The sequence below is a fragment of the Patella vulgata genome, chromosome 1, assembly GCF_932274485.2.
Source record: "Patella vulgata chromosome 1, xgPatVulg1.2, whole genome shotgun sequence".
Taxonomy (NCBI): domain Eukaryota; kingdom Metazoa; phylum Mollusca; class Gastropoda; family Patellidae; genus Patella; species Patella vulgata.
Window position 1 is genome coordinate 13,509,828 of NC_065879.2, and position 18,569 is coordinate 13,528,396.

Genomic DNA, 18,569 nt, shown 5'->3' on the forward strand with positions numbered 1-18,569 from the left:
GCCATGCAGGACAGAGATCTATTCTTAAAGTAGATAGTCCTCTCTGTGCAGAATGTAAACTGGTTTTTATTTCCATATAAATTATGATGTGGTTTGATTATCTAAATTATACACATGGGTATCACGACATCTAATGAAGAGCCATGCTGACCCGTACATTGAGTTGTAATTCACCCTACCGCTATTTATTGATCCAAACCGCCTATAACCTGATTGCAGTATTCAATTTAATGCCATGCAGTCAGCTTTCAATTTACGAGAGAAACAAACATGCATTATCCAACCTGATAATGTGTAGACATGCCTTCTACAAGTCAAGACAAGTCTAGGTGTACATATAGATATAAAATACTTGTAGAAAGTAAACAAATACATATACTCAAGTTGTTTTGTTCAAGCATGTCCCTGCATTTAAAATATATCACCCTTTCAGGCCTCAGATTAGGGGTAGGCTTATATTCAGAATTTTGTTCAATCTGGACTATGTACATTTTCAGTTATTTTATTTACAATAAACTTCGCAGAAGTCGGATCTAAGTGGACTGACCAATTTTATACGAGTTAAGCCGAAGACCGAAATTCAATCTTAGCTCGATTAGAAATAAACTGCAAGAGCCGGATAATAATTGATTCAAAGGCACATTTCAAGCTTTTGTTCGTATGTGCGAGTAGATAACTTCCATTTTGGTGCGAGTAGTTAGCTTTTGTTTTGTTGCCATCTTTGAAAAAATGTCCTAAATTTTCCCGGAAAGTGTTTCATACAGCAGACAGCGAGTTTCGAATTTTCTGGGAAAATGCTAATGCTATTATTGCATCGCGCCAAATAGGGTGATTTGAGTCAAAATGATAGGGGAAGGTACTTTGGGGCTCTGTGCATGGAATACCTAACCACATTTTAGACCATGGGAACGAAACTGAGAGTGAAATTCTGAACATACTGCCGATCCGACTTAGGCGAAGGAAAAAAGCCGGAATTAGATCAAATGGACCGAACATTTTGATCCGAGTTGAGCAAAGATCCGACTTACGAACAGGATCAAAGGGTCCAAACGATTTTAACCTAGTTATACAAATCCCACTTATGCAAGGTTTACTGTATGTTCCTATATTATGCCTGGATAAAAGCAAGATATCATTCAGTAGTTGGCAGAACAGTAGAACGTTAAACCCCATTTCATATCATTTAATTAAGTAGATATATGTAATTACTATCAATCATTTCCAATCAGCTAAAAAATTTAATTTGAAATAATAAGACGGGGTAAAAAGGTTACATATCGTCACATTTTGGCGTATACATGTATGTATGTATATGTGTACATTAACCCACTTTTATTTACACACTGTTGTATGAAATCTGGGATTTCCCCTTTATACCTACAGTACACTTATGCAAATAGTCCCAGAAAGATGTACAGAGAGAAAGACCCAGACAGTTGTACTGTTCAGAACAGGGGTGTCAACCATGTGGCTTGGAACAAATTTGAACAAACTGACGTTGATAATTCTTACAAACTAGCGATGGAAATCATACTGTTTCCCAGTTTCATTAAAACTCTGAATTCTGTACTGTATGTCATTGATACCTAAGTTGTATTTAATACAAGAGAACGTTGTATTGTATTGCATTATAATATGTAACGATTTTAGTCAAATAAATCAATATTTTTATATATACTATTCAAAAAAAGTAGGGGATATTTGATTTTGGGGGCATAATACTAAAATATGCAAATGACTACGAAAAAAGTCACTATAGAACCTAACAGAAGAAACATTTCCAGTTACATGTGACACCCAAACGCACCAATAGCTACCGCATGGAATGCAGGTGATGCTTGGGATCATCATGGAGGTCCAACCCAAGATTTGCACGACTCTGACTTTGAATGTTACAGTCATTGTTGCATTGAATTCCAGGGTGGAAACATCAGTTTAATTGTTTTAGTGACCAGAAAACAAATTTTGATATGCGTCGGCTTACCCAAAATGAAAGGTTACGTGCCCTTGGCATGCTACAGATCGGCACAACACAGGCGGTTGTGGCGCGGACGATGAATGTTTCTCAGTCTGTCATAAGCAGGCTATGGTCCAGATACCGTGATACACAATCTGTACAGGACAGACCACGCTCAGGTCGACCAAGGGCGACAACTAAAGCCCAGGATCGATTTATCCGTACCTTGGCCTTGAGAAATCGTGTCATCACAGCAAATCAGATCAGCGCTCGTCTTCAAACAGACACTGGTGTGAAAGTGAGTGGCCAGACGATTTGGAATCGACTGCATAGGGGTCACCTTCGCGCCCGACGTCCTCGCGTGATCCCTTGTTTGAGAGATCATCACATTCAGGCAAGACGTCGTTGGTGTAGGGATCGTCAACACTGGGAGAATCGACGCTGGAGCAATGTGATGTTTTCAGATGAGTCAAGGTTCACTGTTGATTTTTTGGACAGACGTAGGAGGGTGTGGCGTCGTCGAAACGAGCGCTTCCAAGACGTTAACGTCATCAGGCATGATCGATTTGGGGGTGGTTCTGTTATGGTGTGGGGAGGCATCACTGTTGCTGGAAGAACGGCTTTACATGTTGTTGCAGGGCGTGTTACAGGCCAGTACTACCGGGACAACATCTTGGCAGTCCATGTTGTGCCGTTCGCACGACGTCATGGCCGCCGTTTCATCTTCCAGGATGACAACGCAAGATGTCACAGGGATCGTTACAGGTTACCTCCAACAACAGAACATCACCACATTACCTTGGCCAGCACTGAGTCCCGACCTCTCCCCCATCGAGCATGTCTGGGACATGCTTGGACAGAGGTTACGTCAACGTCAACAACGTCCTGCCAATGTCCAAGAACTTGCTGCTGCGTTGCAACAGGAATGGGACAATCTGGACCAAAATGACCTTAGACATCTCATTAGGAGTATGCCATGTCGGATCAATGCTTGTTTGGCAAACAGAGGAGGATTTACCTGTTACTGACTTGGTTGTGATGCTGTGGTAACTTTGCTGTTTGACCCCGGGTATCATTTTACCCTTATAATGGTCAGTCTGTGCCTTACTTAGTCTAACGATCATTTGGAATAAATCGATGAATGTGAACTTCATTTCATTTTGTCATTTGTTTCTTCGTCAGTTTCATTAGGTGACTTTAATAACACTTAAAAATCAAATATCCCCTACTTTTTTTGAATAGTATATATATCTCCGGTCTACTTGATGTAAAATTTTAGTTCATGTTGCCCCTGAATCGATAAGTGTTTTCACCCCTGGTTTAGAAGATACGAGAGAAAGATCCAGCCAGTTGTATCGTTTAAAAGATACAATAGGTTACTGAGAAATAAGTGTTGGCAAAAAACAATTTTACCAGGCACCGGGTGTATATTTACCAGACTAACAGTTTATATAAACATTGTTGATAGTCATAAGTAAATACTTATCATGGACATTATGAGGTCTGTTGACTTAATCGCTACATGTATTGTATACAAAATCAGTTGTGTGATAGAAGTTAATTGAGGTGGGAAATCACTCATAAAAACTGCTGTCAAGAGCATTCCATCCAGTTTTAAACAGCCTTAGGACCATCTGCATAATATTTAAACTGTACACATTCAACAATTAATTTCACACTTGACTTGGTTTTTTTAGTAATGAAGAGATGATCAGTGATACATTAGGATCAAATTCATGCCACAATATATAACACAAACAATATCAATCTATTTCATAGAGGTATTGCGAAGACTAATAGTTCTGTAAAAGATGATGCAGCATCAACCACTGGATTGTTTACATCAGACGCTACTAGTCCAGGCAGAATGGTGCATTTTACTCATTTTACATAACCCTTTACACTAAATAGGAAATATTTTTTACCTACATCAATGTACATATATATATAAGAGTGGCTACGAAGAATTGGTTATCCCGGGTATCAGTACATGTACATATACTTGAAACACCCTTATTCATTTTTCCAATGCTTAAAAAAAATGTTCTAGAATTTAATTTGCAGAAGGAATAACGTTAATATTTGGGGCTCATCAAGTCACATCAATGTCATCCCAATCAGTGACTGTAGCGAACTAGCGAATATTCACTGCTGAATAGTGTCAAACAATATACATAGTTAATTAGGTAGTTTTGTATATTGTATTAGTATTTTAATCTTTTATGGTGGTAGTTTCGATACCTAGATAATAAGAAGTATGAGACATAGGGAAGTCACATTCAATTAAAGTGATTGCTGTTATTATATCTTAATTGTATTTTATTGTTATGTATTACTCATGGAATGGATGTATTATAAATATATGGTTGAATTCATTATTGATCATTGCTTGATCAAAATAAATATAAAAGTATTGAAACCTCATGTAATAAATTAAGAAGAAAGTTGTGTTATTATGAATAATACATCGTTGCTGCCTCCCCCCCCCCCCAACTTCCCCCACCATCCCCTCCCTTACCCTTAGGTTCAGTATGGAAATAATGATTTAAAGATATGTTATGTAAGATTTAAATAAAGAACTGGCCGTTCTTGCTATAATAGTTCAAAAATAGATAATGGAAAATGAATATAATTGAAAATTTCATTCAAATTACTTTATTCTGAACAAAGTTATCACTGTTTGAAGTTTTGACAAGATGTTGCATAGAATGTTTAAAACCGTAGCAACAGTACTTGTTAATCGAAACTCAGCCTCTTTTCACCATTTTTTAATTAAATCATTAAATGGTGATCTAGAGAGTTGAATACTTATTGGCTTGTCATGTTAATAAATGTCACTTGAGACCAAAAGGAAGACCTGCGTTAGGCAGATTTAGCTCTTACATAATGCATCTTTAAGTTGTACATTGTACCTGACAAAATATTCACTAATAACTGGCATGCCAGACATGCATTAAAGATGCCTTCCCGCATCTAAACTGTGTGATATGATGTATATTTGAATTAAAAACGTTTGTGTCGAATCACTCTCAAAACATTTTACTCTCTACTCTATTTCTATCACTGATTGAGGGAGAATCTATTATAAGCTTGCATTTGTCGTTTTCCATCAAAGCCCAAGTAAATTCCTGGACCAGAGCATTTGTACAAGACAAAGCCTCAATTGGAGTTCCAGTGCCATCTGTGACAGGTGGCTTATCACCAGGCTAGTATTATATTTCATACATTACATGTAGATTAACAGGCAGCGAGAGTGTTATTAAATATTAATCTACAGTGAATGATCAATATAAACAACAAAATAAAACATAGCTACCGTGTCAGATTTCCCAACAATAAATGGCCAGTTGGTTCATATTGTACGATGTATGTATGTGTAGTAATATATCAAACATTGTTCCAAATTTGAACATTTATGTGTACATGACTTATTAATCAGATATTGTAATATTATGTAGTCTCTATCATCCAGAAAAATATTCTACGAATATTAGTCTGGACAGGTTGTCAACATTTGAGAAAAATTGGCTAGATAATCCAGTCTTTCACATTATCATAAACAATGTCTAAGGGAGGTAACTCCTCTTAAAACAAGATGTTTACGCCCATGAAATTAATTTAAGAATGTCATTTAAAAAAAAAACCATTTGATTGCATGCGAGTTCAATACCTAACACTCTTAATTTTTTATTGTAAAATTTCTCTCTTCATGGGCCATATCTATGCTTTTAAAATTAATCCTAATTCGTCGTCACGATTCATGTTTGTTTATATTAATGCAAGAATTATGGGATTTTTTGTGGGAAGGGGCGCAACTCTTACTTGACTTGGCTAAAGAGACTGGATAATCAACCACATTAAAAACCAAACTCCCGGTTACGCATGAGCAATGGACTTCACGTCAAATATTGACAACCTTCCCAGACCCTCCGTATGTTGAAGACTAGGAGGTTCTGGGTGACCGAGACTAAATATTATGTAGATTAAATCAAATGGTTACCTCTGGGGTTTCCCCTGTCTATTGCTCTTTCCACATGAAGTTGGGAATTGACCATACACTGAGCTATGGGGGAATTTTGCCAGTATAGCTGCGGTTAAGCCTACTGTACAACCAATTCTGACTGCCAGTTACATACATGCCAATGTTCACATGGGCCGTTTTTTGTTGCCATGGACCAGGTAGATGCTGTTCGCTGCCAGACCTTTTATCCAACCCCATCACGCTACACAATCCAGATGAACCTCTTCTACCAAGACGTGGATCAAATACTGGACCTTCCAGTTAGTGAGCCCAGGCCTTACTGAGCTACATGTACTGTTGCTTTCCCGGAATATTAAATGGCCACCTCTTGGGATTTGAAAATCGTTACTAAATGAACACCAAATACCTGGTTAATTTCCCATTAATTAGAACATTAGATATTTTTAGAAATATATCACTAGCTATGTGAAATTAATTTAATAATTTCCCCATATCGTCCAGCAAAAGCCTGTTCAGATGTTGATATATAGAAGGGAAGTAACTAGTTCAATGTACATGTATGGAGGCAGCCCACCAAATATTCTCTCATAGAAATCAATGTAAATTGTTGTTTTTTTTACTAAGCTCTAATAGGCCTACTTTCTCAAATTTACACTAGGAGACAGAACAACATTTGGTAATGTCTTAATCCAAGGCTTCTATAAGGTTGACCATGGAATTTTTTTAGATACATGTACCGTACACAGATAAGGGGAAGTTATTGGTGGTCTTCATTTGTATACTGGTACATGACTGACAATGATGGCACATACATGTAAACATAAAATCCAAGGAAATCTACAATTTTATTCTTATAAAATAAAAGAGGATAAGATACATGTATATCAAAATCTACAAAGTTCCCAGAGAACATTATCAACTGATTTTACTTTATGCTTGAATTGAGAGTCATATTAGTCAGTGTCAACAACTCTGGAAATCTTTGCACAGGTTGGATCAGTTTTAATTCATGATGCTCAGTAAATTTTAAAGTAGCTAAGTCTCTAACTCAATATCATCAAAAATCTTCGACATTGAAAACACGAATTATTTGTCAATTCAAATTAACATTGGACTTGTGATCTTACAGGGAAAAGATGAGCTTCTGACATCCAATAATCAAGACAACATAAACATTTTACCATTGGTACACGAATCGTGTACAATAATGCGTTTCAGCGCCATTTAATCGTGTACCATAATGCGTTTCAGCACCATTTGGAACAAGGGACTCGAAGAACAGGGCTAGACATATTCCACAAGTCAAGTCAAATGTGTTTCGCGATATTCTTATCTGGAGAGCATGCGCAATAAATACCATCGATGTAGACTGGAAAAACCAGACGCTAAAGATTGCCATTCACATGAGACTTCTGGCGTATTTCGCCGAAATGAAATGAAATGGGGTTTAATGTCCTACTGTTCTGCTCCTAAACTGGCCTAATGAAGAAGGGCATACGCCATACAGTTGTGCTATGAGGGAAATTTTGCCTGGGCAGTGATGCTACGGCCTACTCTTATATCGAATTCCAACTGTCAAGGGATCTTTTACGTGCACGCCAATATGTACACGGGACCTCGGTTTTTTGTCCCATCCGACAACTAGACAGCTGTCCTTGTCAGGCCCTCCGCCCTGCATCACTGACAAGGGGAAACCATGCCGGAAAATCTGGATGAACTTTCTTGGCCAATGCAGGGATCGTATTTCGCCGAACATAACTGATTAGAAATTATAGTAAAAACAGAAACGATTGCATGTAAATCAGTTTATATACATTCATATTACATTATTATATGCGATGCGACCCATTTTTGTCAATTTCTTGGTCACAAATATTAGCGATTTAGCTCCTTTAAGCAGAAAGACTCAGACAGCTATAACATGTTATCACAATCTTGGTTATTCTAAAATCTGAACCAGCAGTTTCAAATTCTCTGATGTAAATGTAGGATAGTAAATGGATTATCAGTACATTATCCTAAATTTTTAGAAATTTCTTCATTAGCAAGCAACTCATTTATTGTATGCATGTACTATGTATATGTAACTTAAGGAAATGGTTACTAATTTAGTAATATTACATATATATATATATATAAATAAAGGAAAAGTAGATAATTTCTCAACTGTCCAAATTATCTATAATCACAAGAGTCTATTACCTGAACAACCAGGTGTTAATGAATTGATTGGTTGTAACTTCTTCCTTTGTTTTGATGACAGTAATTATGTGAGACATGCAGAAACTTGTGATTAATATAATAGTAGAAATATACATATCGAATATTAATCTTTGCATCCTGTATAGATCATAAAGGTGTTAACTGTCGTACCGTAACTAGCAATGGGATATGAATTGATTTGTTTTAAGTTTTCCATTGTTTTGATTATAGTAATTATGTGAAATATTTAGAAACTTGTGATACATGTATTTGTAGAGACATGTCTCCGCAATGTAAATGTAGGATAGTAAATGGATTATCAGTACATTATCCTAAATTTTTAGAAATTTCTTCATTAGCAAGCATCTCATTTATTGTATGCATGTACTATGTATATGTAACTTAAGGAAATGGTTACTAATTTAGTAATATTACATATATATATATATAAAGGAAAAGTAGATAATTTCTCAACTGTCCAAATTATCTATAATCACAAGAGTCTATTACCTGAACAACCAGGTGTTAATGAATTGATTGGTTGTAACTTCTTCCTTTGTTTTGATGACAGTAATTATGTGAGACATGCAGAAACTTGTGATTAATATAATAGTAGAAATATACATATCGAATATTAATCTTTGCATCCTGTATAGATCATAAAGGTGTTAACTGTCGTACCGTAACTAGCAATGGGATATGAATTGATTTGTTTTAAGTTTTCCATTGTTTTGATTATAGTAATTATGTGAAATATTTAGAAACTTGTGATACATGTATTTGTAGAGACATGTCTCCGCAATCTGTCTCACAGTTTCAAAGTCACTGATTAAATTACAATAAGAATAATTTCTATTAATTCTCATAAACATTAATCATTTATCTATTAATATTTATGAACTCAAATGTGAAATACTTGGTATCAAACAAGTAATACATAAATTTGATTAAAATCAGAAAGATTAAGAACGGTAATATTGAGGGATTTAGGCAGATTTAGGTGGATTTGGATAGATCATACCACCATGGATTTTACAATCTTGCTGTAATCTACAAAATTGATTGTTTTGTCCTTTGACTCATAAATTCATATGGTGTATAAAATCGTAGAGTTGCTCTGTCAATGTATTTTTCTCTCAGAATTTCTGAAAGGGATGTGTTTTAAGGCAAGCTAAAGTGATTCTGTGATGTATTCAGGTGACAAATTAACTTACAATTACTCTATCAGTCTCTGGTATTTTAATCTAGTCTGCAATACATCTAATACAATGTAAGTTTTAGTCCGTCGTCTGCGACCACTCTTAGTCACCATGCGCTTTATATATACGCTTAGCGCATGCGCACTCAAAGTGGTACTTGCGTTTCGGCAAACCATAAATGTTATTGTATTTAGGCGTTCCATGAATACAGCTGAGCTTGGGCGAGTCAAACCCACTCTGAATAGTAGAAAAGCATTACTTTTTCTCATGTCACAGATCACAAGGCAGCGATCTGAAACTTACCAGTGGAGAGGTACTTTTTAAAATCTACCTGCATTAATACGTGTACTTGCACATTGTGATTTCATTACTATGGTAACTCATCTCAATTATGTTGTATACATGTAATAATGTCTGAAGGACTCTGTTTTGCCTGTTTTTGCAGAATCCAACCAACTAAAAAAAAATATAAGTATAAGCCACAGCCCAGTGCCAGTACTACTAAAACTACTATAATTCAAAATACATCCTGCATCCAGATCCAGTAGCAACGTTTTTGATAGTAAATTAGACCAAACAATGTATAATAAATACATGCTGATGCTACACATACAAGATAAAACTGGTTTTCAACTGCTCTACGAATAAAAACAAAACATTTGTTTGTCTGCATAAAATCAAAATATTATGACTCAAGTCACTGTCTCATCAAGCAAAGCAGTATTGCTGTAAAAAGTGATGGAGACGAGCATACTCACCACTCTGTTCGCCTAAAAATACAAGTTTAAACTTTCGTAGAGGATTTCCAAACTCGCCGGAGGAACTCATTTTGATTAATGGAATATATAAACTATGTTATTGTGTTTCTCTGTTTTGACAGATCCAAAGTATGAGCCTAGGCAGTCACACCAAACAGACTTTTTCTGGCTATAGTCGCCACGTTCAGAGCCTCAATATCGTCTGCTCATGCGTGAATTACCGGAAGTGGAACAAGTGCGTGGAATTTGATTGGATGAGTGACTTTGATGGCTGACTTGATATGTCAATGACACTACAGAGGACTGTCTGCTAAAATTTGTAGTCAATTTTGATAGTGGAGGTTTACCTCAGTTTTATATTTAGAAATTTGGTCACATTGTAATGACAACCTGCAAAGAAACCAATTCCCAACTTTTCAATTGGTACACTTCTTTTTTTTTCTTTGTTTTTGGCAACGAGAAAGGGCAACGAACTTATTCTGTACTTTTTTTTATTTATTTTGATTTGTGTTTGATAACTGTTTGTTTGTCTTTTCAGTTAGCAGCAAACTATTAATATAGTCTGTTGTCATAAAAGTTATATATTTCACTTTTGTCAACTTCAAGTTAAGTTTTTTTTTTCCAGAACAAAATATCTCTGATGTTTCAATATCTTGCTTCTATTCTAGTTCTAATTAAGTTGTTCCAGGGCCAATGAAATACAATTAAACAATACATTGAAGTATGAACAAGGCTTAATTGTTTTGATGGAGGAAAATACAATTAATTAGGAATCATTAGGATAAGTTTGAAATAAAGTTTTAGGTAACTGTCCTGATTGGCAGAAAAATCACATTTTTAGCTTGTGGACACTCTAGAGGTCACAATTTTTATACTATTTTAATGGAACTTGTCATTGAAATGTGCAGATTATAACCCAAAGATCTCAGTTGCTTATATTCCAGCATATATATCGGAACGTAAATTCCAGGATTATGGCTCCTGATTGTTCTAAAAATCATGTTTTTAGGTTGTGCCTCTACAGGTCACAATTTTTATCCGATTTAAAAAATATAGTGTTTAAAAAGTATGTAAAACCAAGGTTGTGTAGACCTCGTAGAGGTCATAATTTTTATCCGATTTTGATGAAACTTAAAATATATCTTTTTATCCTGTGACCTGTCGATATTCGCCAATATCGAACCGTAACTTCCTGGATTCTGGCCCCTAGTGTTTCTAAAATTCCAACTGCCAAGGGGTTTTTTTTGTCACATCCAATCAACTAGATGCTGTTCCTTGCCAGGCCTTCGATCTTCCTTCTCATGGACAAAGGGGGAAACCATGCTTGGAATCAAATTACGAATTGTTGAATTAAAATAGAATAAAATATGATCTGTACCATGCTATCATTGATTTATAGGAAATCTGTGATGAGTTTGCTGAGGAAAACCAATAATAAACTTTAAAGTGAGTTAATCAATCATTACTTAAAAAAAATTTCTGAATATTTTAATAAAAACATCCATGAAAAGTTTTTATACGCCCACATTTTCATGTGGATGTATATTGTCGTTGCCCCTGTTTGTGGACACCCTACAATCCATAATTTTTATCCTATTTTGACAAAAATTAAAACGTAGGTTTATATCCCACATATCTCAGTTCCTTTTGATAATGGCATATATTATATATTGGATCGTAACTTCATGGATTATGGCCCCTGATTGTACGAAAAATCACATTTTTAGTTTGTGGACACTCTAGAGGTCACAATTTTTATCCGATTTTGATGAAACTTGAAATACATGTTTATAACCCAATAATCTCGCTACCTTTGGATATTTTCGATTATGGACTGTAACATCCTGGGTTATGGCATATGATTTTACTAAAAATTGCATTTTTAGCATGTGGTCCCTCTAAAGGTCACAATTGAAAGTTTGAAATAAAGTTTTAGGTTTGGACAGCAGTATATTGTCATTGCCTTGATCCATCCAGACATCCACATTTTGTGGACACTCTACAGTTCACAAATTTTATCTGATTTTGACAAAACTTGAAATATAAGTTTATCTCCAAAAGATCTAGTTTCATTTCAATGTTGGCTTTTGGGATGTATTGGACCATAACTGCCTGTGATTGTGAGAAAAATCACATTTTAAGCTTGTGGACACTCTAAAGCCCTAGAGGTCACTATTTTTATACTATTTTGATGAAACTTGAAATGTGTGGTTATAACCCAAAGATCTCAGTTTCTATTGGTATTCAAGCATATATATCGGACTGTAACTTCCTGGATTATGGCCCCTGATTGTACTAAAATCATGTTTTTAGATTGTGGTCCCTCTAGATGTCACAATTTTTATCCTATTTAAAAATATATGTTTGAATATACCACAGCTACTCCAGAACCATGGTTGTGTTCATATTTTGTGAAAAAAGGATCTTAACTGCCTGACAAAATGCCTGCTCCTTGTGCGCAAATAGTGTAAAAGTATGTAATACTGTAGAGGTCAAAATTTTTATCCGATTTTGATGAAACTTAAAATATATGTCCATATCCCAAAGATCTTGGTTCCTGTCGATATTCACCAATATCGGAAAATAACTTCCTGGATTCTTGCCCCTAGTCTTCCTAAAATTCCAACTGCCAAGGGTTCTTTTCACACCCAAACACTAGATGCTATTCCTTGCCAGGCCTTTGATCTTCCTACACAGGGACAAAGGGGGAAACCATGCTTGGAATCAAACTACGAATTGTTGAATTAAAATAGAATAAAATATGATCTGTACCATGCTATCATTGATTTATAGGAAATCTGTGATGAGTTTGCTGAGGAAAACCAATAATAAACTTTAACGTGAGTTGATCAATCATTACTTAAAAAACATTTTCTGAATATTTTAATAAAATGAAATGGGGTTTAATGCCTTACTTTCTGCACCAACCGACCTTATGAAAATGGGGGGGGGGGGGGAATGGGAGAGATGTCACGCAAGTCGGACATAAGGTACACATCCCACATTTTTAGTAATCACAATGATCCACATCTTGTTTAGGTGTTCGTGAAAATTTCTATTTTTGATTTGTGGATCGATGCTTGTACCAAAGAGTGAATATTGTTTTAACCGATAACGCCAACCATACATGTACTTTAAACTAAACCAATGAGTGAATGGGCCTGTTGGAAAAATACAGGTATGTCTTTTCCATTATATTTGTTAATTAATTTTTAAAAAGAAAATCTTAAATGAAATTTTTTTAAAAGTTTTTGTTAGAAATATTTCAGTGAAATTATTGGTAGTTTTAAGATTTGATGGTAATAGTGGTTAATCTCTTTTTATGTTGGAGTATAATATTGTCATTGTCCGTTCACAGTTCTTGTAAAGGGCCCTAATGGTCAGGGTTTAGCCTTTATTGATTATTCTTATTTTAAAACAGAGTTATTGCCCCTTTCATCAAAACCTTGTAAATGCTCTAGTTTTTTCAGAAGTTTTTTGAGATTTAAATGTTTCCAACTTGCTGGGATTGTTTGCTAGTCATGGTGGGATCGTGTGATCATTTCTTTGACTGAGCAACATCCTGTGACGTCTTTGCTGCCTTCCTTCACAAGTTGCTGGTGGACTTATTTTTGTTGGCAATGCTATGTTTTTCTCTCATTTCAGTGAAATTTTGAAGCTGCCATACTAGTTGGCATATAGATGAAATAGAACATAGTATTCTTGGTTGCCATAGAAATGGAGTTAACACATGGTCAACTCTACCATGCAGCCGAGGATAATAACTTGGAGAGATTTCGTGAATTAATCCAGATGGGTGCAGATATCGAAGAAACGTACGAGGATCACAAGAATATTATCACAAAATCTATTTTACATGTCTGCTGTGGTAAAGGGCGGCTAGAAATGATTAATCTCCTGCTGGATGCTGGAGCCTATATTTCTGTTTGCGACAAATTTGGTCAGACCCCTTTAATGTATTGCGTAATGACCCAGTTTATAGAAATTGGAGAAATTTTATTGGAGAGAGATCCAACCATAGTGAATGATCAAGACCGGTTTGGTAAATCTGCATTGCATATTGCTGCTGACAATGGACTGGTCGATTGTGTAAAAATGCTGTTATCTCATGGAGCATTTGTAGACATTCAAAGTAGCGAGGGTTACACCCCCTTAATGGTTTGTTGTTATTGTAAAGCAGACCCTGAGTCTGTGCTCTGTATTATTAAAATGTTACTTGACGTCGGAGCTGATGTTAATATAATGGAAATAAGCAGCAGAACGGCTCTTCAGGTTGAACCATATTCTCAGAGCATGAAGCCTTTATAATATCCTCATCAACAACATCCTCATCAACAACATTCCCAACCTACGTTGTCTTCTGTCATACCAGTTAACTTCCTTATAGGATCATGTAGAAATGCTTAAGGTAGGCCTACATTGATTCATGATATCGTGGTGGGAAGTTAAAGGTCATATCTAGCATATTAAATACAAAACTTACTTCTTTGTTTTTTTCAGAATCAGCATTTTCTTGCACATCTTTTCACTTAGTTGTCATATTTCTAAGCCAATAAATATTAATGTTATTTGAGGTATGGATATAAATTCCGTGCAAACTTCAATATTGTGATAGTTGAATCCAAAAACAGAGACTTTATAAGCAAAAATGATGTAGTTAACAAAATAAAAATTTATTAATGCATTACAACCAAACCGAAAGTGGTCGATATTGTATGAATACGACAATTTGATTGGATGTATTTGTACGATATAATAATTCTTAAACTGTTACACATTTCTATACTCTCCTGTATTATTTGGCAAAGCCGGGATATGACCTTTTGACCCCTCATCCACGATATGCATGTATATCATAATTGGAATAAAATATAAAGGTGACACTAAGGCTTTTCTATGAATATTTTTAACGACCTGAAACTCTCAGTCAACATATTCTAATAACTTTATATCTTTACCTTGTTAAATCTCTAACTCCTTATTTTCCATGATATTAGAAATTTAAAATACAAATTAGAATTCCATATTGGTCTATTTCAATCAATATTGATGTTTTTATCTTGCCGTGAAAATATGGGATCCCAATATCCAAAATTTAAAATCAGTACGCGGGTCGTATACTCTATCCTATAAGACAATGCGGAAGTAATTAGTAATGGCTGATGTACAAACATTTTAAGTGTATTTCACCGAACCTAATTGATTAGAAATTACAAAAAAATTTTTAATAGTTGAATATAAATCACTTTATATACATTCATATTACATTAATATGTGCTTTTAGACTCATTTAAGATTCTGAATATTTAGAGCCATACACCCTTTAACGTACACAGTCACTGTGATTTCAAAAAGCCCATACATGTATCTATGCTGAGAACGCAAAAGTAAGCATCCATCTCTATTGTCGACTTTGAAAAACAAATATATGTATGATAAGGTTCCTCATCATATTCTTTTGAATGAAATACCCATTAGTTCCAGTGTTTTTCTAAATCTCATTCATATTTTCTGTTATTTCTGTGTTATGTTTGGGGATCACGTGGCTAAGTGGGTAAGACGCTAGCTCGCTAGCCTGGAGGTCGGGTGTTCGATCCCTGCATTGGCCTAGAAAGTTCATCCAGATTTTCCGGCGTGGTTCTCCCTTGTCAGTGATGCAGGACGGAGGGCCTGACAAGGAAAGCTGTCTAGTCGTTCGGATGGGACGAAAAACCGAGGTCCCGTGTACTCATTGGCGTGCACGTAAAAGATCCCTTGACAGTTGGAATTCAATATAAGAGTAGGCCATAGTGCCGCAGTCCGGGCAAAATTTCCCTCATAGCACACTGTATGGCGTATGCCCGTCTTCATTAGCCCAGGTTAGGAGCAGAACAGTAGGACGTTAAACCCCATTTCATTTCATTTCTGTGTTATGTTGTACAATTGACTTTCATTGTTGACTCTCGACTAGAATTCCCCAGCGTCAAATCCTGTCGCGTATCGACAAAACCTTCAGTATTTTTCAAGCCACGTTCTCTCTTGTCAGGGGTGATCCCTGCTGGTCTGAAAGGAAAGTGTGCCAGGCCCAGGTTTCACAAAAAATTCTCAGATTTAGTTAAGAATTTACTCAAAATTGTTCGCCTTATTTTTACTAATACATGTACCGGAAATATAGGCATAGTCTGTTCCTCAATCTTTTTCTGAGAATAAAATATTGTTTATAAAAAAACACCTAAATTATAACACTGTATAAATCTTTTGTTGTCAAATACATCAATAAGAAATTATGTGAAAAATTTTGTGTTTCTGGATCAAAGATATTGAATAATAGTAATGAAATCGACCAGAAGACAGAATTATTGTGTTGACAAGACTTTAAGCACCATTTTGTACTCCTTCATTTTCACCTTTATTATTTATTCATTTATGATTATATGCAAAATTTATGATTTATTTTAATTAGTTTGTTTTTTTTTAATTTCACAATTTCTTCTGTATGTTTCCCCGTTTCCAATAATTATTCATTACATGTAACCTTTTTCCAACATCATTGTTTGTGATATTTGGCAGTTCTCCTGAAAGAGGATATAGTTTGTTTCAGCTAACAGTACTAACAAGCTTCATGGAACTGCAAAATAATCACTAACTAGGCCTGAACAATTTTTTTGTTTAGAACTGTAATGGAGAATAACTTTGTTTCTTGCAGGATCACATAATGGTATATTAAATATTCTTAAATTTTTATGCCTCTGATCTTCATTTGAGGCTTATTTAATTTTTTGCATGTTGAATTAAGTCCAGAAAATGATGAACTTTCCAATTTTTGACATCCTCTGTAAACAAGCCAGCACCACCCATACGTGGTGTGTACAGTAGTATCTATTTTTGAACTATTATAGCAAGAACAGCCAGCTCTGTATCTAAATCTTACATAATGCATCTTTAAATAATCAGCTTGAGTACATTTTCGCACATATTAAAGATGCACTATGTAAGAGTTCTAAATCTGCCCAATGCAAATCATTCATTTGGCTTCAAATGTTGTATAAATCATTAATTGGATATTTATTCACATGCCAGGCCTATAATACACTCTCTAGAACATCGGATGGTTTTCGTTTTCAACAGAGTTAAACACAATTGCTAGTTAAACATACATTATGCAAGAGCTAAATCTTCCTATTGCAGGTCTTTCTTTAGGCCTGAAATGTTTTCTAAATTATTAATTAGACATTAATTAACATATCCAGGCCATAATCAACTTTTGATGGCATCAGATTTCTCCGATATTAAATAGATTAGAACAGTTTAGCCATATTTTGATTTAAGCTAAAAATGGAGGAGCAAGACTTAGCTTCGAACTACGAGTAAAGTGGTTGAAATTATTGCACACGTCTTGTCAAACCTTCAAAGGCTAATATCTTTGCTCGCAATAGAGTAATTTGAATGGAATTTTCAAATTATTCATTTTACATTATCTATTTGCGAACTATTATAGCAAGAATGGCTAGCTCTTTGTCTAAATTTTAAATAATGTATCTTTAATGATTTAATTAAAAAATGGATAATCAAGACTTTGTTTATTATCGTAACAATATTAACAATGACAATCAAACGACGATAACTCTGCTCAGAATGAAGTAATTTGACTGATATTTTCACCATATTCCCTTTTTATTATCTATTTTTTAACTATTATAGCGAGAACTGTCAGCTCTTTATGTAAATCTTATATAATACATCTTTAACCAAGTCCTGAAAAATTATAAATTCTCTGAAAAATGGAAATGACGACCAGTGTCTTTTATTTCTATCCTTTAGATGGCTGCTGTAACTTTAAATCTACAAGTGGTTGAGATGTTGTTGGCAGCCGGTGCAGATCCGAATATAGTAGATGGGATTGGACGATCTCCCATGACCAGCGCCATCAGTACCAAAGTTCGACCAAATTTTTCTGGCTGCGTCCCACCTGACTTAATAACGTTAATAATTATGTTGATACAAGCCGGTTCAAATCTTGATCTTGGTGTATGTGAATTTAGCAATCCGCTAATAACGGCTGTGTCCCGACAGGCTGAATCTCTTGTGGCTCTTTTCTTGTCTCATGGAGTAAATGTCAATATTACATGTAAGTATTTGTTTTACAGTATCAGAAATTATTTCCATTATCTTGCTTGGGTAGTCCTCATCCTGCTTTGATTAAATTAAGTTGATTGGATGATGCATATCCAAATGTTTTAACATTGACGGAGCAGTTTTAAACAGATTTCTACGACTTTTGGGAGGTATGTAGATTGAGTATCCATGCCCAGTGTTGTTAAATGAATTTACTGCTACACAGAGACAGTACAAGGGAACCTTAAAGGGGAGTAATTTAGACATTGCTAAAATTGATGATGGATTTCAGCTATATTCAGAAGGTATTGGCAGGAATGTACTTAATTACAAATATTGTAATTTGGCTTGAGTTTTTTTACTTTTAAATTGCATCT

At 35.1% G+C, this 18,569-nt stretch overlaps 2 protein-coding genes across 12 annotated transcripts in view; one reads left to right on the top strand and one right to left on the bottom strand.

Moving 5' to 3' along the window:
* LOC126808671 (ras-related protein Rab6) overlaps positions 1-10,310 on the bottom strand; it is a 30,104-nt gene extending 19,794 nt beyond the window's left edge. Inside the window, exon 1 of one of the 2 annotated variants that reach the window (XM_050533596.2) lies at positions 10,099-10,310. In XM_050533596.2, coding sequence (XP_050389553.1) covers positions 10,099-10,168 — 70 coding nt within the window. In that variant the 5' untranslated portion in view covers positions 10,169-10,310. The remainder of the gene's footprint in view (positions 1-10,098) is intronic. The other variant, XM_050533595.2, reaches the window with a different exon arrangement.
* Positions 10,129-18,569, top strand: part of LOC126812094 (ankyrin repeat and SOCS box protein 16) — a 28,495-nt gene continuing 20,054 nt past the window's right edge. Inside the window, exons 1-6 of one of the 10 annotated variants that reach the window (XR_008786197.1) lie at positions 10,163-10,521; positions 11,498-11,544; positions 12,892-12,938; positions 13,138-13,276; positions 13,744-14,506; positions 17,899-18,205. Coding sequence is in view for 3 of the 10 variants with exons in the window: in XM_056099104.1 (XP_055955079.1) it covers positions 13,816-14,370; positions 17,899-18,205 (862 nt within the window). In the remaining 7 variants the exon portion in view is untranslated. Of the gene's footprint in view, positions 10,522-11,497; positions 11,545-12,891; positions 12,939-13,137; positions 13,277-13,743; positions 14,507-17,898; positions 18,206-18,569 lie in introns of all 10 variants that reach the window. The other 9 variants (XM_056099104.1, XM_056099105.1, XM_056099106.1 and 6 more) reach the window with 9 other exon arrangements.